We start from the raw sequence: 24,647 nt of genomic DNA, 5'->3' as shown, positions 1-24,647 counted from the left end.
GAGACCAGAATCTCAGTTAAGCAAAGCAGTCATTAAGTGAGTCCAACCCAATTTTACAACCTTTTTTGCAGCAGTTGTTAAGTGAATCACAAGGTTCCCCATTGATTTTGCTTGCCAGAAGCCAGCTGGGAGGGTTGAAAATGGGATTGTGACCACGTGACACTGCAAGTCATAAATGCAAACCTGTTGCCAAGCGCCCAAATTCTGATCATGTGACCGCGGGGGCACTGCAATGGTCATAAGTGTGAGGACTGGTCATAAGTCAGTTTTCCAGTACTGTTGTAAGTCCAAATGGTTGTTAAGCGAGGACTACCTGTATATTATAGGCAACTGTATAGCTTTCCTTTGGTACTCCATGCCCTAGTAACTGCACCTCTAGACTACTGAAATGTGATACCCATAAGGCTGCCCTTGAAATTTGTCTGGAAAATTCCGTTCATACAAATTACAGGAAGTTAACTAGAAGTGAATTTAGGATCATGCCACTTTCACACAATCTTTGCAGACTGCCAGTTAAACAGTCCCAATCTGAAGGTGGGGGATTAATTTGTGAAGTCCTTCATGGCTCAGGACCACTGTATCTCTCAGAATGCTTCTTCCAATCTGCTGTGACCCTACCCTGAAGTTCTGCTGCAGAGATCTAATCTGGAGGCCACCCAAAACTTAGATATGGTGAATGGGTTCATGGTGAATGAACTCATCAATCAGATTTTCAGGTGCACTTTCCCCCCAAACTAGGAAAAGCTTTCTCCAAGGATCAGTACCAGATGCCTATTCCCTTATCGTTCTAACAGCAAAGATCTTCTTATTCCCTCTAGTCTTTCAATACAGTAACATGTTCATTTTAAAATGTATACGCAGCCTTGCTTTTTAATCAATATTCCTTTCGTTTTTCAGAGACTGCCTTTTTTATTAATGTGTTCACTTCCAAAATATCTTAGAGATGATTCTGATGTACTGTAAGCCATCATGGAAAAAGTTGGTTTCGAAAGCAACATGCCATTTTTTAGAAGAAATAAAACACATTTGTGAACAGACACTATTCGCTGGACCAGCCTTGGAGATGACCCAGACTTTAGTTCATGCAAAATGGAACTGCCACATTACAAACTGGTGTGTGATATCCTATGGATTCCTTATCATTTTCAAAATCCAAAGCATTAGAAAAATGGCAGAGAAATATTGCTTTGAATGAACATTTCCCAAGCTCCAGAACCTAACTGAATGTGGAATCGGAGTGCCAATTCTTGAATGAAAAATCCAGCTGCTGCTCTCAGGGATGGGGAACAGCTGGCCCAGCAGTTGTGGCTGCATTACAACTGCCAACAGCTCCAGCTATCGCAGGCAATGGGGAGGGATGTTGTGAGTTGTAACTCAGCAGCATCTGGTAGGCCAGAAGTTGACCCTCTGATTTGTCCGATTTTTCTCCTGCATGAACTCGCTGGTGAGCAATAAGGTGCGTCCATTGTCTGAAGTTCTTCCCGCACTCCGAGCAGATGTACGGTTTCTCCCCTGTGTGGATCCTTTGATGTCGAGTGAGGTGGATCCGTTGGGTGAAGCTCTTCCCACACTCTGAGCAAGCAAATGGCTTCTCCCCAGTATGGATCCTCTGGTGTAAAGTCAGAGTACTGCTATAAGCAAAGCTTTTTTCACACTCGGAGCATTTATAGGGTTTGTCACCCACATGAGATTTCTGATGATACGACAGACCACTGTTCTGAGAGAAGCTCTTGCCGCACTCCAAACATATATATGGCTTCTCCAGCGTATGCCCTTTCTGATGTGTAGTAAGGCTCGTCCACTGCCGGAAGTTTTTCCCGCAGTCTGGGCACGTGTACGGTTTTTCTCCGGTGTGGATCCTTTGGTGTCGAGTCAGGTGGATCCGTTGGGTGAAGCTCTTCCCACACTCCAAGCAGGCAAATGGCTTCTCCCCGGTATGGATCCTCTGGTGTAACGCAAGGGTGCTGGCACATGTGAAGGTCTTTTCGCACTGAGAGCACTTATACGGTTTTTCCCCTGCGTGGGTTCTCTGGTGGTAAGATAGACTACTACTCTGACAGAAGCTCTTTCCACATTCGGAGCATTTATAGGGTTTCTCCTCTGTATGAAGCCGCTGATGCGTGTTAAGGTTTGTCCACTGGCTGAAGCTTTTCCCACAATCGGCGCACGTGTATGGCTTCTCCCCTGTGTGAATCCTCCGGTGGGAGGAAAGGGTGCTACTGTGGTTGAAGCTCTTTCCGCACTCTGCACATTTAAATGGCTTCTCTACTGTGTGGATTCTTTTATGTTTGGTGAGGTTACTGTTATCAATGAAGCTCTTTCCGCACTCTGCACACTGAAACGGCTTCTCCCCCGAGTGGGTCCTCTGGTGTCCAATCAGATGGTGGCTCCGACTGAAGCTCTTTCTGCACTCTAAGCACTGAAATGGCTTCTCTCCCGTGTGGATTCGCTGATGTACAACCAGGTGCATCTTCTCTTTGAAACACTTCCCACATTCCGAGCACTTGCACGGCCTCTCTAATTCCAGGACTTTGCTAGCCGTTGTAGTGCTGGAGACCTCGGTCAATAGTTTTCCACAAGAAGAGGTTAACTTCCCAATCTTTCCTGCCTGGCCTTTGTCTTCTCTCTTTCCCACATAGCCTCCTTGTAGCAGCCGGAATTCATCAAAGCTCACGCTTTCGGGTGAAGCGGGTTCCTTTCTCCCTGTCTGACCCGGCACAGTTTCTCTGCTCTGCTCTTCATTTGTAGTGTTCTCTTTCTCATCACCTGGAAGAACAAAGAGAGAAAGATGCCAAGGGAGAAAGAGATTCTGTGTGAATTGCAGAGAGGACAAGCAGGGGACAAAGATAAATAAATGCTGAATGTTAAAAAGTTCCGCGCGTTGCTGCTAACTGCATTCCGATAAGCCACGGATAGATAAAACTTGGCAGGCGTGTGCGCCTCTGCAGGTCACCGCATGTACCAAAGAATGGAGCTTCAATTGGTCTTACAGCTGGGCAAGAATGTCACAGATTTCAGTAAGATCTCTTTAAACCGGTCTTGGGACAAATACAAGAAGGATCTCCCAGCCTGGTTTATGCTGAGTTAACTAAGGCTGAATCTCTCCAAATGATTGGAAATGTTTCTTCCCAGATTTCACACCACCTAAACTGAGTTGCTGTTTATGAGATAAGCTATGAACTGACTCGCTCCATCTCCTGATTCTTTATGTCTACTCTCTCTTCTATTCCTTTCCCGGCCTCCCCAAAAATTTCTCACATCCCCAACTCACCTGATTCACCTACACAAGGATCCCACCAACCAGCTGACGAATTGCCTGTAAAATCCTCTTCTTCTTCTTCCTTGAAACCTTCAGCCGGAAGATTTTCTTCTAAAAGGGATATATCATCCAAACTCACAGCCAAAAATATCTCTTCGAAAGAAAATCAAAGGAAACCTATTGCTATGTATATAAAAAGCGCTATACATATATAAAAGTGCCATGTATTTCTAGCTGAAGGGGACAAACATCCCTGCCTCCACCCAGAAAGAGAATGGGAAGAACTTGCTTATATAATAAAAAATAAGGGTCCAGCATCAAGCTCTTAATCCACACCTATTTTCCAGCCCAAACAGGGATGCTGGCTTAGTTAAAAGCAGTTAAAGGCAGATAACTCTTAGGCACAAAGAATGCAACAAGAGCTAATAAGATATGCCAAACTGTTATTTGCAAAGAATGCTAGCCTAGCTGCAAGGAAGTGACTATTATATCTGGGAAATCGAAGCTTTCAGGTAACAGCTGCGGTAAAACTAACAACTTCAGATGAATCCTTCAGCCTTATACGCTATGCCTTGAGTTATTTACAAAAATAATGAAGGCGGGATAGAAAATAAATTAGATAAATAAATATCACTTACACAAGAGTTCCATTGTATAAGGGATATATTACTGCATCCCCATCACACATTTTAATAAGAATCTGCATTAACCCAATCAACAAAGTCAACCTTATCACGCACATGAAATCAATCACCTATTAAGTACTATGGTGATGTCTACATCCAATCAAGTGCTTTCTGCTGTTACCAATCAATTAAAAATGATTTGCATTAAGTCCATAAAGAAGACTTGTAACCCCACCCCTACTTAGGCTTCTTTGTTCTTCCTCCGGTACCAACATCTGCTACTAAAGCAGTTTGAGCTTCAGTGTGATTGTGATCTGCTCTCTGGTTGAAATGTACCCCTGGGAAAATCCTCCTACACTTAATACTTCTTCAACCCAAATTCTAAAGTTTAGACTGTGACTACAATCAGCTCACATTTGGATGCACATACATTAAAAGGCCCCCGTGAATTGGCACGCAGGACACCAAAGCATGCTGATGCCGATCCCATAACTAGGACAATTGCTTCAAGGAGGGGAATTTGATTGTTGGAGAGCCAGTTTGGTCTAGCAGTTAAGGCAACGGGCTAGAAACCAGGAGGCTGTGAGTTCTAATCCCACCTTAGGCATGAAAGCCGGCTGGGTGACCATGGGCCGGTCGCTCTCTTGCAGCCCAACTCACCTCACAGGGTTGTTGTTGTGGGGAAAACAGGAGGAGGAAGGAGTATTAGGTATTTTATTTATTTATTCATTTATTTGTCATATTTTTATTACTGCCCATCTCCCCCACTTGGGGGACCCTGGGTGGTTCACAATAAAAAGTATAAAATATGATAAAATCAGAATAATATCAATAAATATACATATAAAATATAATAAAATCCAAGTGATGGCAGATCTAATTCCACCCAAAGGGGACTGGAACCGGTCCCGGCAGGATAGGGAACCAACCAGCCCCAAGAGTGGCTCTTCCTCTCCCCACTCCAGGCATGGTGACAAAACCAGGTCTTCAGCCGTTTCCTGAAGTCCAGAAGAGAGGAGGCCAACCTTGTTGGTATATTGTTTTCTGCTACAGAGATTAAGGTTACTATGGTAACTAATCATTCTGGCCGGGTAAAGAGGTTGAATTTAATTGTCCTCTTTTTAGGTGAAGGTAGTTGCATTGCCTGAGGGAGGGCAGCTTGCTTGTTACTTAGTTTCCTTTTAGCCTTGCAGCCAGTAAGCAGCTCTCTGAGAGATCTCTCTCCTCTCAGCGTGTTTGAATGCACAAAGCCTGTAAATATGTTTTTGTGCTTTCTGTAAATAAATTTACTTTCATAGAAATGCCTGGTGCGTGACTTTTCTGATCTCTCCTGGGCCAAATGCTTTCCAGCACTCTGCCAACAAACCTCACTTCCGGGGGAAGGATGTTCCAAAGGGCGGGAGCTACTGCAGAGAAGGCCCACCTCCTGGACCCCACCAGATGGAATTCTCTTGCAAACGGGGTCTGTAGCATGCACTCTCTGCATGACTGGGTGGGATGGGTTGATGTGACAGGAATGAGACGGTCCCTTAGGTAACCTGGACCCATGCCATGTAGGGCTTTAAAGGTGATAACCAACACCTTGAATTGGACCTGGAAGCAGACTGGTACCCAGTGCAGCTTGTGCAGCAACAGAGTAATATGTGCTGATCTTGGAGTACCCAAGATCACCCACGCAGCTGCATTTGGACCAGCTGTAGCTTCCAGATACTCTTCAAGGGTAGCCCCATGTAGAGCGCATTACAGTAGTCTATATGGGAGATGACCAGGGCGTGAGTGACCATTCTAAGGGCTTCTTGCTCCAGGAATGGGTGTAACTGGCGCACAACACAAAGTTGCGCAAAGGCCCTTCTGGCCATGACTGCCACCTGCTCTTCGAGCAGTAGTCATGAGTCCAAGAGAACGCCCAAGCTACGCACCAGGTGTGTCTGGGGCAGTGCAAACCCATCTAGAACCAAAGATTGTAAATTCCTGTTAACCCACAGCCACTCCGTCTTACCAGGGTTCCCCATCCAGGCCCCCACAGCCCCCAGGCACCTGGAGAGGGCAGTCACCGCATCACTTACTTCACCTGGATGGAGATACACAGTTGAGTATCATCAGCATACTGGTGATACCTCATCCCATGGTGAGGGATGATCTCGCCCAGCGGTTTCATGTAGATGTTAAAAAGGAGAGGGGAGAGTACCGATCCCTGCGGCACCCCACAAGGAAGGGGCCGTGGGGCCGATCTCTCCTCCCCTATCAACACCGACTGGGACCAGCCCTGGAGGAAGGAGGTGAACATTAGGTATGTTCGCCGCCTTGAGTTACTTATAAAAATAATAAAGGCGGGATAGTAAATAAATAAATAAATAAATAAACCTCGGCACAGAAAAAAATCCAAATTATTCTGAGGAAGTAAGCAAACCAACTTGTGCAGAGAATCAATCGGCTCAAAACAGGGTTAAAAACGCAAGATGCACAGTGAATGGAAAACAAAACAAACCTAAGGGGAGCACTACAAACAGAGCGTTGGAAGTAACACAGAGGTCATGTTGTCTAACCCCCTGCTCAGTGTGTCAAGATACAAATCAAATACTGTAAATTTACAGCCTCAGACCCATAAAGCATATAAATTGCTAAGCACAAAAACTAGGTTGAGGATAGATCAACCTAGAAAAAGTCTGATTGGTCGCCAACACAACTTGATGGCACCTAATCAATCAACCAATCAGTAAGAAAAATTAGCTGAGTATATGATTATATATATTATATATAATTATGTACGATTATATGACAGGAGCAGCGTTCCGTGCCTGTCATGCCGGCCACATGACCACGGAAGCGTCTTTGGACAGCGCTGGCTCTTCGGCTAAGAAACAGAGATGAGCACCGCCCCCTAGAGTCGGACATGACTGCACAGGGGAAAACTTTACCTTTACTTTATGATTATTTTTGTTGTTGTTTACTCATTCAGTCGCTTCTGACTCTTCGTGCCTTCATGGACCAGCCCACGCCAGAGCTTCCTGTCGGTTGTCAACACCCCCAGCTCCCCCAGGGACGAGTCCGTCACCTCTAGAATATCATCCATCCACCTTGCCCTTGGTTGGCCCCTCTTCCTTTTGCCCTCCACTCTCCCTAGCATCAGCATCTTCTCCAGGATGTCCTGTTATCTCATTATGTGGCCAAAGTACTTCAGTTTTGCCTTTAATATCATTCCCTCCAGTGAGCAGTCTGGCTTTATTTCCTGGAGTATGGACTGGTTAGGCCTGGCTAAAATTGCAACAGACCAGACAAGGCTGCAAATGAAGGTAGAACTGAACAAACTAATGCTAAGGCACATGGGGATTGAGAGAAAATCTGATGAGTGTTTTTATTGGAGATAATTGGCTACATCTCAAATAAGAAAGATCTATCAAACTGTTTAATCTGCTTAACTAGATAATCTGGTAAATGTCTACTGAACTGTACTGTCACATGGAAATCTAGTTCTATTAAAAACAACAACTGGTGACTGTAGAATCTTGACTGGCATGCATAATTTTTCTTTTTCATTCTTTATATTGGGGCATTTGCAGGGGGTCAAAAGGTCACGATGGCAGCCGCAGCCAGGCGATTGAAGCCCTGCCCCTTTTCTCATCCGTTGCATGGTTGCGGCTGCCATCTTAACTCTTTTGATCCTGCCAGCAGTCAACCCTAATTTATATCCTATTTTTCTACAAGGAATGTAAAGGTGAAATACACGACGGATGTTTTCTTGAAAGGTAATCTCCAGATTAGTGATCCCTTTGACCAAGTAAAGGAGGAAAGGGTCCTTACCCAGAGAAGCCAGTGTCTTCCAAATCTCCTCCAAGACTTCCCTGTGCAAATCTCTTTCGTCTGCATTCAGCAACCCCCATTCTTCTTCCGTGAAACGCACAGCCACTTCTTCAAAGATCGCCAGAGCCTGAAAACAGGGAGACCTCCTTTCTCATCAAAGAGGTGGGCGCAAGCCGAAATCAAGAGTCCAGCAGTTGATCAAACCCTTCCAGGGCTGCGTTTGCCCAGCAAGCTGGACTGGGTCAAAGGCAGCCCCAGCCTGTCAGGTCAACTGGGAAACCCAAGGTGACTGGAGCTTAGTGGTTAGGCTTCTCCCACATGCACTCAAAGTATCCTATCTTTACTCCCTCTTCTGACCTCCAATCTCCCCACTTTTAGGTCTACAAGGGGGAGAAACAGGGAACAGAAAAAGGGTGTGCTGGCTAACCTTTCCCCTGCCCGTCTACATTGGCGCCAGTCTTGACTGGGCCACTAAGATGTTTCCCCCCCCCAAAACAAGAACCAAAAGTGACTGCCTATCAGCCTTCACAAAAGTAACTAGGATACACTAGGACAATGCCTGGATGTTTCAATCATCTGGGATAGGATCATGGAGTCGCTGGATCCAGGTTTGCTTAAGCAGGTCCTGCACTGATCGAGGAGGTGGCCTTGATGACCTCTGAGGATCTGGGCCCCCTCACACTGATGCGACTCACCATCTTGGCAAAGCAGCCTTGCTCTTTTGTATCTCCTTTTCTTCCTCCTTCCCTTGCATGCTTTCACCCACATCACACAGCAGAGGAGATGGATGCTGGAAACGATCCCACAACTCCTCTGACCATTCTTAAGGGCCATAATACACTTCAGGAACATGGATTTGGGTACACACATTGGCTAAGCCACAATTTGCTTCATGCCTGTGTGCTAAATCAGCAGCAGTTGGCCGGCTTCTGATAACATGGGGAACTGTAAACTAGGGTTTACAAATTGCAATGTTGGGTCCATGTCACACCTAACTGTGGTTTGTTTTAACCCTGGTCTGCTGTAGCTCAGCATAATGTATGAACTCAGGCTTAGTGCCAGGGGGTTAGTGAAGCAGTAGGGAAGGGGACAGGAGTGGGGAAATCAAGGCTAGCAACTGCCCCTGCATATCACCACCTGGGGCTAACCCGGCCCTATTAAAGGGTTAGAGTCTTCTGAAATGGGCTACTTGCCGCGTTGTTTTTTGGCAACTAGGATGAGTGAAGGACTGCCCTGCACAAACCTTCCCAAACATGGATGCCTCCAGCTGGATGGACTTCCATTCCCAGAATTCCTAAACCAACACTTTGGCTACTGCTGAGAATTCTGGCAGTTAATAACCATAGATCTCTGGACCACACTCGGGGGGCGGGGGGAGACCATCCTCTACCCATCTGTACTTATAAAGAAAATCAAAACAAGCAATTGGATAAACTGTATTAAATCCTAAAGCAACTGTCCACCAGGTTTCCTACTTTTAAAGGGCCTGCTATTAAAAACTCTACACCTATGTCTGAATATGCAAAGATTTGAGAAGGGGAAGGAATTTAGTCTTTGGAACACATGTAGAAGCCTGAATTTCAATCTTGGATATCTTTATTTTAAAAGATCAAATAACAAGTGATGAGAAAGTAAGGTCAGGATTGCACGTTCATCATCTCAGACCTTTTTCCTCTAGTGCCTCTCCTCAGGAACTAACTTCTCAGAATTATGCCCAGAGTTTGACTGATCAGAATATTAAAGGATGCTAAAACATTTATTTTCTAACAGCCTTTGTGTAGCTGGTTAATATATTAATTCTTTCTGCAAAAATGTCTTGTTATTCAGATATTGGGTTTAATAATTGCTTTAAATGCTCAGGAATCATTCAGCTGCCTGAAGCTCTAGAGCACAGTTGTGATCTTAAACTGGTACTGTAGCCGGCTATGATATCAACTTCTTGATGTGCTGATTGTGCATTATTTTGTATTAGGCCTTGTTATGGGTGCCAAAAAAATAAAACTACTACAACATCTTAAAAACTGGTGGAGAGAAGGAAGCCCAGCAGAGCTGTGGGGAGAGATTCCTAGAAAGAAGTTTGACAAAATTTAAGCTTTGTAATTTAGGAAGAAGGAGCAGAGCGAGCGGGGGAGAGGACGAGAGGGGCGGGTTCACTGGCGGAAGAAAGTAGAGTTAAGACGAGGTGCAAACACGGCTGATCGCCTAAACCGAGAAGCTAAGGTTTTTCTGTCGTCTAAATAACCACCACCACCACCACCCCGCTAGAAATGACATATACGGTAGAAAAGGTAAGTCGCAATTCACCAATCAAGCGGCGAGAAAAAAATGGGGGGCCAGACGGCAGCCCCCCCTCCCTGCTTGGCGCTGCCCTCGGACACCCGCACGGGCCTCAGGTGCCTACTCAACGTTTACTCAGAGCTTACAACAAAGGAACCCCTGCAGAAAGTACCCCAAGGAGACCCGTTTCAGAGAACCCGCTCAAGAATCCGAGGCGGGGGCAACGCGGGGCCTTTCCGTCTCTCGGCCGCAGAGCCGCGGCTCGCCTCGCAGCCCCCTCTCACCTGACCCGGCTCCTCCGCAGCCTTTTCCACCCCTCCAGGGGCAGGCCCGGCCCGGAGCAGCGGCATCGTCTCCGCGCCCGAGAGGGAGCCTGGTCCCCCTGGGCCTGCCCGGCCCTTCCGATCGCGGGCAGCCCGGGCGTGGGAAAATCCGGGCCGCCTTTCCCACGGAGGGGATCGGGCAGCCCCCCCGCCGCTGCCTTTAACCCCGAGCCGGCCGGAAACCCAGGAGGGGCTTCCTTTCCCGTCTCTGCCCCCCGGATACAGCCTGGCAAAGGCGGGGACGCGGCCTTCCCCGACCCGGCGCCCTCCTGCGGATGGGGCGGACCACTGCTCCCATCCTCCACAGCCTGCAAGGCTGTTCCCGTTTTTCCTCCCGCCTGGAACAGGAGGAGGGAGGGCAAGGCCGGGGGGAAGGGGAGGAGGCGTCGGCCGGACCGAGGGGAAGAAAGAACCGGAGGCGCGCCGGAGGGAAGCCGGCTGGGGGGGGGGGGGGGGGGCGTCTCTCCTGCCAAGGGTTAAAGAAGGCGAGTCTCGATGCCTAGAGAGACCACTAAGGAGGACGAGAACCCTTTCGGCCCCGCCCCTTCCCTGGGAGAGGAGCTTCGGGGCTGCCGGTGAGTTCCCCGCGCTTTGCGTGCGGGAAGGGGGCGAGGGGTGCGCGCATGTCGAGTGTCCTTGAAGGCAGGAGAGCTCGAGGGCCCGGGAAGAGGAGGGGCGAGGCCGGAAAGGAAGGGGACGCCCAGCCGGGCAGCAGAGCCGGGGGCCACCGGATCTGGGCTGCAGAACCCGGACGTCCAGCGGCGGGCGGCTAAGGGACCCGGGACTGTAAACCCTAGTTCTTAGCCCTGAGAATGCCGAAGCGGGAGGAAGGCGATGAACCCCGACATTTCTCCCCAAGGAAGAAACGTTTGCGCACCATGGAATCTCCCCCCCCCCCAAATCCCAGAGGATGCGTATGGCACACTGCTTCCCGGTGGTCGTCACGATAATTGCGTGGGCGGGGCCGTGTTCCCATCCGAGGCAGCCCAGTCGCCTTCCGGCCAGGCCTTGTGCACAACCCAGGGAGAGGTGCAAACCAGAACACGCGTTGTCAAGTGCGGGTGTAAGGCAAACATAGCCTTTCCTCAACACACTAATACACAAAACGTGTGCAAAATGCATCCATTCAGCCTTGAACTGAACACATCAGCATGTTTTGCAAAACAATTAATTAAAATTATTTGTTTAATTTGTTTATAAAATAATAGAAGTTTTCCATCAACTCAAACATAGTAGAGGCTGATTTGCAATTCACAGTTCCTGATTTCTTTCCATTCCAGTGAATGTTGATGCCAGTGAGGTAAAGACAGGCCAGACATTAGGTTTATGAACAACTTTTCCCAAGCATTATACAAGCCTTAAAAGCATAATGTAAAAAAGTTGGAGTAGCTAATTTCATCCCCCTCCGGTGCTTGATAGAACCCATCCTTAAAGGTGACGGTCCGATAGACCCAATTTATCTGAGGATTTTGCTGGACCAACCAGGGAACACCCAACACCACCAACGGACCCCCCACCGGAGCCACTACAAATGACAACCCTTCCCGGTGGCTCCCCATTTGCAATGCCACCGAACCAGTGAAATGTGTGGCCGGTTTGCCCCCTGCCACGGATCCGTCCAATTGGGTGAACACCATGGGCCGTTGCAACGGGAAGGTGGGCAGCTCCAAGGCAGCCACCACATCTGGATGCATTAAGCACCGGGAGCACCCAGAATCAATCATCGCCCACACTTCTATCGTCTTCATGCGGGATCCCAACCTTACTTTTGCAGTGAGAATGCGATAGTTGCCACTCACCGGCACAGGCTCGCGCCCCTCCTCTACCACCTGCCCTGCAGCGCCCTTTAGAGCAGGTGGCTGGCGTTTCCCGCCGGCGGCAACAATTCAGGTTCGCCCTCGTCCCCGTAGAACGGCACGCTTTCCATCTCGCTGTCAGCCACTGCAGCTTTCATCTTCCTCGGTAGAGAGGGGGATTTCGCAGTCGACTTTCCCTGCTGATCCTCGCCCTTTCCCCTCGGGCACGCCGCCTGGTGCCCTTCTTTTCCGCAGCGCAGACACTGCCCCTTCGCGTAGCAGTGCTCCTTCTCCTCTTCCCACGAATGTTGTCCAGGCCTCCCTGAGGTGCCCGAAGGGCGGGTGGGTTTCCTGTCTCGCCCCGACCTCGCCGCCCGTCTCTGCGCGAATACCTCTTGGGCATGCTCAGCCTTTCCCGCGAGCTGGATCCACCCGTACGGGCTGTCAGGGTCATCCCGTCCCAGCGACCAGCGCAGCACTTCGGTGCTTAAGCCATCTTTGAACAACTCTATTATGGTCGCTTGCGACCAGTCCTCCACCTTCCCCACTAGCGCTTTAAACTCCAGCTCGTAATCAGCCACGGTTCTCGATCCCTGCTTGAGCTCCTTCAAGGCACGCTTTGCCCGCTCCTTTGCTAGGGGATCTTCGAAATGGTGCTGAAGGGCCCAGAGGAATTCGTCGAATTTCTCCAGTTCAGGGGCTTCTGACTGGCACATCTGTACATACCAGTCCGCTGCCCTCCCCCTGAGCTTCGTGGCAATGGTAATGATTCTGGCTTTTTCCGAGCGAAAAAGTGACCCCCATTCTTCCATGTAAGCCTTAGCATTCGTCAGGAAAAACGAGAGCTTTGTCGGGTCCCCATCAAACTTGACAGGGAAATCTCTCAGTCCTCCGCCCGACGGTCCGTGCCCCTCCCGGGCGGCTCGGCGGCTGTGACAGCTCCCTGCTGCCTCCGCTCAGGGGCGGGCAGCGGCGCGAGTTCCACCCGGGGAGCCCGGTCCCTCTCTCTCGGGCGAGCTCGTCTCTGCTCCGGGGACTGTAGCTGGGAAGAAGGGGTCGAATGCCGCGGGCTTGACCCTTCCCGCTCTTCTCTCAGTGAACTCAAGTCCATGCTCATCTTCTGCAGGATGAGTTCCAGGGAGTCCATCTTCGACTCCAAAACCCGGATTCAATCTGGGGTGGGGGAGTCTCCCCCCGGCGCCACCTGGACCACCGTTGGGGACAGCGGGTATCTCTGCCTCCAGGATGAGCCCTTCACCTCCGAGAGGTCCCCACGACTTTTGTCCCAGGTGACCAGCTCCCCCGGGGTCGTGACCGTGGTCTCCGGCACAGGTTTCATGCTGGTAGTGTCGCCCTCCGACCCCGAACTCGCTTCCTCCTGGATCGCCGACAGCTCTCCCACCGGGGCTCTATCGGGCTCTCCCTCACTCGACTCATCGCTTTCCATGACTAGCGCGTCTGGATCGGTCATCGCCAGCACTTTCCCTCACAGTAATAAAAGGATCCTTTTTTCCCTGGACAGGGGCCAGCGGTAATTGAAGTTTAATGATTCTCAGCTTTATGTAATGGTTGCCCACCCCAAGTACTCAGACTCACAAGAAGTTGCTTAAATGAAATCTGATTTATTGAGGGAATTATGGCAAATACAGAGAAAGCTGAGAATGAGCAAAAGAGCGAGAAAATACAAACTAAATCCCCTCCCTCGCCCGGCCATAGCAACCGCCCCTTCCCAGGTGCTGGAAACTGTTAGCCTCAGCCTGGGAAAGCAACCTTGAATCCAGGACTTAACCCAAACACATTCCAATGTGGCAGCCAAGAGATAACACCTCGTTAGAGTGGAATCAGCCACCCGCTCCCGAGAATAACCCTCCCAGGAAATGGCATGCGAGGCGTTACGATGTACCAGGCACATCGAAACGGTGAACATGACACTGGGGCTCTTCCTGAGGGCTAGGGCTCCCCCAGTAACTTCGAGCTTCACCCCTGGTACTTCCGGAGCGAGTCCTCGTCGGAGATCTCCTTTGCTCGGCTTTTACCTGCCAAGTGGACCTCGTGTTACAGGGAGCAGAGAGAGAAAAGGAGGATGAAGTTGAATCACCAAACGGTGGTGGTAGCAAGTGGACGAATAAACTGCCAGAGTTTATTGTCTGTCTATCCTCTCCCTCCCTCCCTCCCTCCCTCCCTCCCTCCCTCCCTCCTAGGCCTATAGGCTGCTTTAACTACAGGTAATTCTAAGCAGCATACACTTCGGATCAGTGAAAACAGAAAAAGATTAAAACAATAAATAGCAATAACAATAGCATAATACAACCCCCCCCTCCAAATAAGAATAACCTTCACCTCCATCCTGCTGTGGAACACCGCGCTCCCTCACAAGCGCAGAGCCTCACAACAGGGGGGGACCTGCCCTCCGATCACTCCCCGAAGGTTGTCAGAAATGGCCAGGGTTGGGCAGCTTTTCTAATGCCAGGGTTGGTGCTGACGGGAACTCGGGTGGAACCCTCTCCTTGTAGAGAGAGGCCTCGGAGGGAGCCTTCCCCATCAGAGCTTCCTGGGTGGGCAGAGACAGCTGGCAGGGACGCCTGAGCCGCAACTCCACCAGCTCTCCAGGGAGACACACAAGCACCTCCACAACGCAAGGCGGTCTGCAGAACAAATGCCTCCCCGCAGCGAGATAAGCTGAGGCTAAGTCTCCCAGGCCGCTCAGCTGACCCGAGAGGCTAATTCTCTCCCTGGAGTTCAGTAAAAGTATTCAGCTGCAAAGCAAAATTTGCCCTTCACAGGTCAAGAAGAAGGAGGGTCCGCCCAGATTCAGAAGAGGCCAAAGGCGGGGCATGGTGGAAAAAAACAGCAGAGCGAGGCTGAACCGAGAGCTGCTGCAGGCGTCACCACTGAGGGCCGGGTGGGGCAGTGCTAAAGGTGCTGGACTAGGAGAGGGGAGACCCGGGTTCCAACCTGGCTTCAGCCACGGAACCCACCTCCTCGTTTTCCCCAGGGCCAGTCCTGAAGAGCAGCACAACACTCTGTAGTCAGGCTGACAAAGGGTCCAAGTAAGGCGATCTCGCTGTGGATGGGGCGGGGGAATACTAAAACATTTTGCTGCAGGGCTGGGAATTTCTTTTTTCCCTCTCATGAAAGATATGTAAAGCTACAGCCCTGCATTGCCTACTTGGAAAGTACCTGGAGGACTTTCAAAATCCGGGCTGCTGGCTGTAACAGAGAGACAAGAGAAAAATCAATATTCAGGACAAAGTGGAGGGTCCCCTCAGCCAGACAATATATTTGAGAAGAAACAAGACATGCAAAGTCCCAGGCATCTCCCACACGCACACTTTTTAAAAAAATCAAGACAGTTTCCTTTCACCATCTTTCACCTCACCTCAACAATCATCTAGAGCAGGGTTTTTCAACATGTGTTCTGCGAGGACTTGATGGAAATCGGTTTTTTAAAATATGCACTCAAATGCAGCCTGGCTTCAGTAGCCAGTTTTCGAAGACACGGCAGAAAGGCAGAAATGATGGCCACTGTCCCTGCCTACGCAAATGCCTCGGACGTGTGGGTTCTCCCGCAAAATGACCCACCACGGCTGTTGTTTTGCTCCCGTTGGCGCTCTCTCCTGCAGAGCCACCCTGCCCCTGCGCTCCTTCCCACCCTCTGCCCAGAACAAGACCTCCTGGAAGGTTTCAGCTGGACTGTTATGCACAGTCGGCAATTTGTTTCATTTATGTCGCTTTTCTATCTCTAGAGCTTTGCCTCTTGATCAGGGCTGCAAAAAAATTAATAAAACATGTTGTGGTTGGCCGATGGGTTCCAACCCTTGCTATACCCTGTATATGTTTAGCTCAATATTTTTTTTGTTGTGCTTTATTGTGAACTTCCTTCTCTGCAGCAGGAACCCACATTTCCCATTGCAGCAAAGCCGTAAATCTGCAACACCTTCATTTGGGCTCATCTGCATCGCTCCCCCTTCCACCTGAAGGGCGCCCTGTACCAAAATTACATTCCAGAGTCACTCACTTGATGCCGTTCTGTATGCATCTCTGCCACGTTTTCCTGCAGGGCAGAATCAAGAAGTCAGAGACAACATTCCCACTTAGGATCACTCATTTCCCCCTCAGCCTTTGGTAGGTGGGAAGTTCAGAGCCTCGGCCCTTCCTCCGATGGCAGCAGAAAGCTCTGGACTAGACTGGGAAGTCGGAAAGCCATCCCAGAAAAAGGGAGGCTGCAAAATGCATGGCATCAGCGTGTTCATTGTGGAGCTGACCTTGGTGGGCTTGAAGAAGCTAAGCAGGATCAATGCTGACCAGTTCATGGACTTCCCAATTCAGCCTATAGCCCTTGCATTTCCTGGTGGTCTCCCATCCCGGCACTAATCAAGCACAGCTCTGCTTTGTTTCTTGAAGTCTGCCAAGATCTGCTTGGTGCTGCTACCAGTTAGGCAGAGGAGCTCCCAGTTTGCAAACCAAAACAACACGTTCACCCGACATGCTCAAGGGCAAACCAGCCTCAATGTTATGGCTTAGGGGATCATGTGAACCAGCTCTCAAGGACCTCCAGGAGATCTGGGGGCCAGGTTCAGAGTGACTCTGATCAGGGAGCTTCTGGGAAATACCAGGTTTGGGGGAAGGGAGGCTGGCGGCAGTTCCCGCACGTTTTGCAACTGCCACGCCCTGTGCCCACCCAAGAGCTACTCACTGACGTAGACACTCGCTCCAGCAGCGACGAGGATTGCGGCCACCACGGCCACGACTCCGGCCACGATCCCCACGCTGGACACAAAGGCTGTGTGGGAGAAAGGGCAAAATGATTGGAGGAGGCCCTGGATTTCTCTGCCCTTTGGTTTCCCGGCCTCGGAGAGAGGGCAGCGAAGATGGAGCTCACCAAGGGACAAATCTGTAGAAAATTCTCAATAGTAGGGGCAGAGTGTCTGGCCCAGAGAGATGATAGATTTGTTCAAGTAGGAGCTGAACAGCCTTCTTTCTGGGATGGCCTAACTTGGATGCCTGCACTGAGCAGGGGTGGACCGGATGACCTCAAGGGACACATCCAACTCTCGGATTTTGACACTCAATAAAAATAGAGCTGCCTTTCCATGCCATAACACCACCACCCCCCCCCGCATTCCCCTCCCCGCACATACATGTTCTTTCTTGTGGCATCCCACAGGAGCCAAAGTTTACACGCCATGCTTTAAACTCTCTCCTCTTTCAAAAGGCCTTGAGTAACCCACCAGCTTGGATTTGCACAAAGGGCTGGGTTGCCAAACACACTGGACCAGGTCAAGGGTTCTTCTGAACCTAGTTAGGGTCTCCCCTGGCCTGGCGTGTTGAGCGAATCCAATTTTGGTCAATTTATCATCCGGGTGAACCCAGTAAATGAGGAAACTCCAACACCACGTTCAGTATGTTGTCTGAACCCAGACAAGAGAGGCTCCAGGGACAGCTTTGCTCCTATTCAGCTGGTGGCCCCTCCTTCTCTCACCAGGCTCCTCCCAGGCCACAATCAGAGGCTCTGGCAGCCCAGCGTGGTCCACGTAGCACCGATAGCGCTCCCTCTCCTTCGGGTTGACCTCAATGCTCAGCCAGGCATGGTAGGTCCCGTCTGAGTTTGGAAGAACACCTCCCCGGAAGGTGTCCTGCTCCCAGACCTCCCCGTCCTTCCTCCAGGTGATGTCCATCTCTTTCGGATAGAAGCCATGGGCTCGGCAGACGAGGGTCTCCAGGCCGTTGGAGTGGATCCTGCGGGTTACTTTCACCACCGGGGGGTCTGTACAAAACACAACATTGGCAAATTTAAAGTTGCCCGTGTGTAGCATGGGGACATTGCGCCACAGATCCAGCATTATCCTGTGGCATCGCCCACCCTCGGCTCCCTCCTTCCACCCTCACCTTTCCTCCACAGAGAATCCTTTCCAAACTCCATGGTTTTCTGAAGCAGCTCAATACATTCCTCCTCCAAGAAGCGATTCCGGCTCTGGGTGATGTAAGGCTCGGCTTCCCATGCCCTCTTGGTCACCTGTGCGCGGACATTGGCTGCGGTCCAGGTGAGGGTCTCCCGATCCAAGCTGATAAAGTCCTCCCCGTCATAGGCGTACTGGTAATACCCCCTCTTGAGGCCATCTTGGCTGAGCTTGCAGCCAATCATGCGCTGCCAGGTGTGAAACCCTGCAGAGAAAATGGGCACAGGCCAGATGTGTAACGCTCACAGGAGGATCAGCTCCATGTACCTATCTTCGATCTCCTTTTTGGTTTCTTCTCCCATTTCGGTACTTGAACATTTACAGATTGAGAAGTATTCAAGAGATGGTTTTGGAAACAGGCAGCTGCACCCTCCTCTGTTGTCAGTGAAAAGACCCATCCCCTTGCCAGTTCACAGGAAAGCCGTGTGAACTGGCAAGGGGATGAAGACAAGCTCTGCCTCAGAGGAGTTCTCAGAGAGTTGGCGGGATTGGGCAAAGGATGATGATGAAAGCATCTTTTGTGTTGATGAAAGCCCTTTTGTATGTTCATTGTGACATCACACACGCATATGAAAGGTGTGCAGCATGTGTCCCAAGAGCACGATGTTGCTTCTGTCATTTTCAGGAAATATATTAGTGGATAAATTGGTTCTAATGGGAAATAGTTCAGTTGCTGAGATTCTTCTAATTCCACTCATCTCAATAAATCTTGTTAAAGAAGACTGTGAGAATCTTGATTGCTTTGGGTATGAGGCATCTGGCAGACCCTGACGACGGATGGGAGTTGCAGTTCTGCCTGAACGCTTCTGGTTGAAGCATATTCACCATCACCTGGGAGGGTCTCTTCCTAGCTTCCACTGTTAGGAAGGTTTTCCAGATGTTTAGCTGAAATCTACTTCTGCAAGATTATTATTTATTTCTTGATTTATATCACACTTCTCCTCTGACCATTGCAGTGAGCTCTATCTGGGGGCTGCCTCTGAAAAGTGCCCAGAAGTTGCACCGATACAAATATTATATATGCAAATATGACAATTAATAAAAAAGTACAATTATGAATAAAAATTACCCAAAAGCTCATAGATACTATGCAAAGGCAACAAAAATGTATCAGATCATAAAAAAGGTATCCTATCATAAAATTTACACTGCCTGTGGAAGAAAGAGGAAACTTCTAAACAGGACGATGTTAATTAGTTGGTGGAAAACCATTGGAACGGAGGCTAATCTGACCTCCTGAGGCAGGGAGTTCCACAGTTTCACCACCGATCATGCCTCTGGCACAGCTGATATTTAAAATGGCTCATAATCCAATCTCGGAGTCAAGGCAGGCTGTTGAGAATGAGTTTTGTTCCAGGAGCAGCGGCTGTTCTCTTCCACACTTTCCTCTCAACAGCCCTGCGAGGTAGGTTTGGCTGAGAACTGGTGGTTACTTCAGAGATAGCAGGAAGCTCCAAAATGGAGTTAAGATCCATATCAATTTCTCTCACCCTGGAGAGGGGTTTCAACCTCGATCTAACTAACCCTAACCCTAGAGGTGAGCAGCACAGCTGGCAGCTGCCTCGTAACCAGGAGTCACGTGGTTCTTAAAACATCTTCTGGCAGCCGCTGCATCTGGCTGGTGGCTTCAGGGGTCACCAGGTGGATAGGGCTGAATTTGGGGGCTGTTTTTGGTTTGAGGGCAGATTGATATAGGACACCCCAACCCAGAGATCCACCTTTGCTCTCCCAAGACCCCATTTCCTTCCCCAGGGTTTCCTATCTGGCCCAGCTTCTGCCTGGACAGGAACTGTTACCTGGGGAGGCCAAAATCCAGGGTTCCCCTCCCCAGGCCTTACCTGTGCTCACGTTGTAGGAGCTGTGCAAGATGGCGAGGTCGCTTTTGAACCTCCGCTCCGTGGTCCTCACTCTCTGAGATGTCAAGTCCCAGAAATGGGGGTCTTCTCCCCCTACTTTATGGAGCCAGGTGACCTGGGGCAACATTCTTCTCGTGCGGGGGTCAAAACGTGCCACGAGCTGGTCGTCCACATACCCCACCACAATGTACTGGGGCTCCTCCTGGCTGGAGCTCAGCACCAACGCGTAGAAAATACGCAATGAATGGGAGGAGGAGCCTGAAACGGGGGGGGGGGGGAATAGGAGATTTGGGAGAGGGGTGTCCAAAGGCACACTTTTACCCCTCCCCTTTTGATTTGGAACCAGCCCCCTTCATATAAAGAGCCCCAATACCCTAAAATCTTGGGAGGCTATGGAGGTATATCAGGAAAGACGTCCTGCAGTGGTGGTCCGGCAGGAGGATGGACTAGATGCCCTCTAGGATCCCCTCAGTGCTACAGATGAATACACGCAACATGCACAAAGCCTAAAGCAGGCTCAACAACGTGTATTTATTTCAGATCGATAGGACGGGCTCGAGCCGGGCTCCCCAGCCGGGCGAAGCCTCCGGAGTTCGCCGCCCCGGGAAAACGGGCCCGCCCCGCCCCCGCCGGCCACTCACCTGCGCGCCCTCCCCGCAGCAACAGGACGGCCGCCGCGGACAGGAGCCCCAGACGCACCGCCGGGAACCCCATCCGGATCCAGACGCGGCAGGGGAGCGCCGGAGCGGCGGCGGGCGAGGAGCGGGGCGAGGCTGCGGCCGAAGGAAAGGCGGTCACGGGCGCCCGGAGGGTGGGCGCTGGAAAGCGAAAGTGGCGGGGCCGGCATCCGCGGGGTCCCCGCGCCGAAGTTCCCTCGGAGGCCTGCAGAGAGCAAGGAAAGGGAAGCAACCGAAGCGAAAGTGGCTTCCTGGCCAAAGTCTGCCCGGCCCGGAGCGCGCCGAGGAGGGCGAGGCGTCGTGCGAACGGCCCTTATTTGTCGAGGAGCGGGTCAGCTCGGTGCCCCTGGTCGCCCAAAGGAGGAGACCCGCCTGCCCCCTTCACGGGGTGAGGATCTGACCCCAACCCAGCTCCCTGCGGGGGCTACAATCCGCATCTCCCCCGCGGCCTGGAGATGATGGGAGGGGTCGCTAACGCACTCGGGAGGCCCTCGATTGCCGGAATCAGAAAGCGTTGTCTGCGCTCGGGCGTTCTTTAAGACGATGTAAACACTGGGTTTTTTCAAAAACAATCTTCCCTTTCTCACCTGCCAGACCCTTCCGCCCTTTTCCTCTGACTTCTGCCGCTGGTAGCTCGAAGTTACACCCAGCGCCAAAGGCGGAAATAACTCCAGGCCAGGAAACGAAACGAAACGAAACCTTGAGCTCTTTGTGGATCGAATCGCTGATCTTCGCTGCAAGCGCCAGCCCTTCCTGAAGGCTCGGGGGATTCCCACGTAGTCGCTTCTAGCCCTAATAAACGTGGGACCCTTGAGGGGCCCGGTTTCCGTGCCGCTTTTATTGCAACGGCTAATTGGGCTGTGCCACTGAAGCGGAGCGGGGTGGGGGTGGGGGGTAAGAGCACCAGTTCGGCCTCGCTTCTTCAAGCTGTAGCTGAGCTCAGCTCTTTGTGGCTTGATGGGCCTTTTCTGATATAGACGCCGATTGCCCTTGCCTTTTCCTGGCCTTTTTTTTTAACTTCCTGGTCTTGCCTACCTTGATTTCCTTGTGGTCTCCCATCCAGGACTAGCAGGACTGCGCAGCACTTCAGGTTCTAAAGCATGCAGGGGCACTTACACAGCTGCCTCATTCCCCAGCTCTTTGTGGCTTGATGGGCCTTTTCTGATATAGAAGCCGATTGCCCTTGCCTTTTCCTGGCCTTTTTTTTTTAACTTCCTGGTCTTGCCTACCTTGATTTCCTTGTGGTCTCCCATCCAGGACTAGCAGGACTGCGCAGCACTTCAGGTTCTAAAGCATGCAGGGGCACTTACACAGCTGCCTCATTCCCCAGGCACACATGCCCACTCTCTGTGGCTGTAGCGCTGTAGATCCTGGGATAAAGACACCTGGCTTAAGGCGCTGCAGAGAGGTGCTACCAGTTACACACACATGCCCTGAGGGAATAAAGTTGGGAAAGGTGGCTGCAGCCAGGCAGAAATATGTCTCAACCCACTTCCCTGAATCATTCATTCGCTAACCCACAATGAATCCATTGTCCGGGAAGGACCAGAGGGGAGGGGAGGAGGAGATGGGGGCTGGAACAGCGTGGGGGGCCATCCAGGAAAGAGGCTCCTTGGCGATGGTGAGCTGGGGAGGAGGAGAGACAAGGGGAAGGGAACCCTGGGGGAGAAGTGAAGACCCCCCCACCAGGAATTCCTCTCTCCAGGGAGAAGCTGTTAGTGTGGAGGGGAGTTGCCAGCCTTTCCCTCTTTGGCTGCTTCCCCTCCTGCCTGTCAGGGCTGCAGTTGGGGGGAAGAGATTGACTTCCTCCCTTTTCCCTCTTTGCAGCAGGAGGCGTCCTGTGGAGGGCAGAAACATAAAACAACGCTCATGGGAGGGGGCAAGAAAGGCAAGCAACTCCCGGCCTAATTTGAAGACCGTCCGGAGTGCGAAAAGAGGATTTCGGAGAGGCTCTTTGGATGCTGCTTCCCCGCTCACCCGCCCTGCCCTTGAGGCTATCGCCCCAAAATGCCATGCCCTTAAAAGTAGCCTAAAAGAACCCCAAAAGCCGCTACCTGCAACTCCAAAATGATCTCCAAACTAGCCTAACTGGGCCGGAAAAGGCAACCCGACAACTGGCAAGGCTGGAAACCCCCAGCCGTCTTTCATGCCTGAGGCGGGCCTGGAGCCTTAACCACCAGGTCAGACTGGCTCTTTTCCCTTGGTGGAAGTGTGCTTGCAGGCTGGCTTAGGCAGGGTGGCAAAGATCACCTTATTTTTATTTTTACCTTTATTTATATTATTTTTTATTGTATTTTATTCTGTGTCTTTTGTGGTTATTGTTTTTAATCGATTGTTGTGAACCGCCCAGAGTCCCCCGACAGGAGGAGATGGGTGGGGACAAATTAGATAGATAAATACACAAATAAATTGTGATGATTGCCCTAATCTAAATAAAACTCTCAGACTCAAAATCACAATTCAGGTTCTGGGTTTATTTAGAAAAGAGTGCAAACAGGTAAAAGGCTGAGAATGAGAAAAGCGTGCCTAAACTCAAACTAAATAGCGTCTTTGCGAACATCAGCCCACCCCCTCCCTCACGTACAGTCCACCCCACATTCCACAGGTGCTCCTAAAGAGCAGCACCCTCCCAGCCAGACACGTATCAGCACCTTGGAAAGCCAACCGTTATGATGTAGCAACACCGGAACAGTGAACATGACATAAATAAAGTTCAAGGCTTCGAACTGTTACCTTTCCCTTCCTTGGACTCTTGCGTCTGATTCCGCTTTCTTGAATGGGAAGTTTGGACGCTGTGCAGAGAATGAGGGATGTGACCCTTTGTGGGGTGCCGCAGGGTCTGGTCCTCTCCCCGCTCCTTTTTAACATCCACGTGAAACCGCTGGTGAGATCGTCCGTCATCACCGGGTGAGGTATCGTCAGTATGCAGATGATACTCAGCTACACATCCTGGGTGAGGTAAGTGATGCCGTGACCACCCTCTCCCGGTGCCCAGAGGCTGTGGGGGCCTGGATGGGGGAACAACAGGGTTCGGCTGAACCCTGGTAAGACGGAGTGGCTGTGGGTTGGGGGCTCGCCTGCATCCGGGAGTTTACCCTCTTTGGGTCTGGATGGGGTCACACTGCCCCAGAGGGACCCGGTGCGTAACCTGGGGGTCCTCCTGGACTCAGAAGTCCTGCTCGAGGAGGAGGTGGCAGTGTGGCCAGGAGGGCCTTTGCCCAACTTCATGTTGTGTGCTAGTTACGCCCCTTCCTGGATCGGGAAGCCCTCTGGTCAGTCACTCATGTCCTGGTCATCTGCCATATAGACTTGCAATGCGCTCTACACGGGTCTACCCTTGAAGAGTATCCAGAAGCTACAATTAGTTCAAAACGTGGCCGTGTGAGCAATTTTGGGTGCCCGAAGGATGACGCATGTAACACCTTTGCTGCGAGCGCTGCACTGGGTGCCAGTCTGCTCCTGGGTCCAGTTCAAGGTGTTGGTTATCACCTTTGAAGCCCTACACGGCTTGGGTCCAGGTGACCTGAGGGACCGTCTCACCCCCTCCGTCCACCTGGTTAGGCAGAGAAGGCACGTTGCGGGTCCCGTCTCCGAAAGAATGTCATCTAGCGGGTCCCGGGAAGAGGGCCTTCTCTGCCATGGCCCCTGCCCTGTGGAACACACTTTCACCAGGGCTGAGGCAGGCCTCCACTCTCTGGGCCTTCTGGAAGGGGGTGAGGACCTGGCGCTGCCATCCCGCGTGGGGTGTGAAGGGGGGTAAGCAACCCTGGGGGTGCTTAGCCCCCTGAAGACGCTCGCTGGAAATTAAGAACTTTCTACCATCTACTCTTGGAGCATATTAGTTATTAAGAAGATCATTTTTATTGTATTGTTTTATTGTTCTCTTACAGACCCCTGTCAGACCTGGGAAGGGTAAAGTATAATAGCTGGCACAGCAAGTACACACCGAGGCATGGAAGCAGCTAAACAGTAGCCCATGGCTAATGCTGAGCCTGTGCCTGAGCCGTTGCTGGCTCTCCATGCACAGGCAGGCTGGATCTTCGTGTATCTGGTTAGGTCAGGTGTGCTGTGT

General features: G+C 51.0%; 2 protein-coding genes across 3 annotated transcripts; both read right to left on the bottom strand.

The window, feature by feature from the left end:
• Positions 1 to 294: 294 nt before the first annotated feature.
• LOC134491953 (zinc finger protein 883-like) lies at positions 295 to 10,489 on the bottom strand. The gene is made up of 4 exons (XM_063296045.1): positions 10,248 to 10,489; positions 7,687 to 7,813; positions 3,272 to 3,412; positions 295 to 2,766 (listed from the first exon to the last, which is right to left on the bottom strand). The coding sequence occupies exons 1-4, from the start codon at positions 10,311 to 10,313 to the stop codon at positions 1,274 to 1,276; spliced, it is 1,827 nt and encodes a 608-aa protein (XP_063152115.1). The 5' UTR covers positions 10,314 to 10,489; the 3' UTR covers positions 295 to 1,273.
• Positions 10,490 to 13,730: 3,241 nt separating this feature from the next.
• Positions 13,731 to 21,264, bottom strand: LOC134491985 (major histocompatibility complex class I-related gene protein-like). Of its 2 annotated transcripts, none has more exons than XM_063296096.1 (9): positions 21,163 to 21,264; positions 20,540 to 20,780; positions 19,881 to 20,156; positions 17,972 to 18,247; positions 17,565 to 17,849; positions 16,779 to 16,865; positions 16,101 to 16,136; positions 15,263 to 15,292; positions 13,731 to 14,118 (listed from the first exon to the last, which is right to left on the bottom strand). In XM_063296096.1, exons 2-9 carry the CDS (start codon positions 20,610 to 20,612, stop codon positions 14,060 to 14,062), a joined length of 1,122 nt encoding a protein of 373 aa, XP_063152166.1. In that variant the 5' UTR covers positions 20,613 to 20,780; positions 21,163 to 21,264; the 3' UTR covers positions 13,731 to 14,059. The 2 variants fall into 2 exon arrangements, with proteins under 2 accessions (XP_063152166.1, XP_063152167.1); XM_063296097.1 differs by having other exon boundaries at positions 13,731 to 14,131; positions 21,163 to 21,263.
• Positions 21,265 to 24,647: the final 3,383 nt, after the last annotated feature.

Source organism: Candoia aspera, chromosome 2 (genome assembly GCF_035149785.1).
Source record: "Candoia aspera isolate rCanAsp1 chromosome 2, rCanAsp1.hap2, whole genome shotgun sequence".
In the NCBI taxonomy this organism is placed as follows: Eukaryota; Metazoa; Chordata; class Lepidosauria; order Squamata; family Boidae; genus Candoia; species Candoia aspera.
Note: the sequence above shows the minus strand (reverse complement) of the source record. Positions and strands in the feature narration are given on the sequence as shown.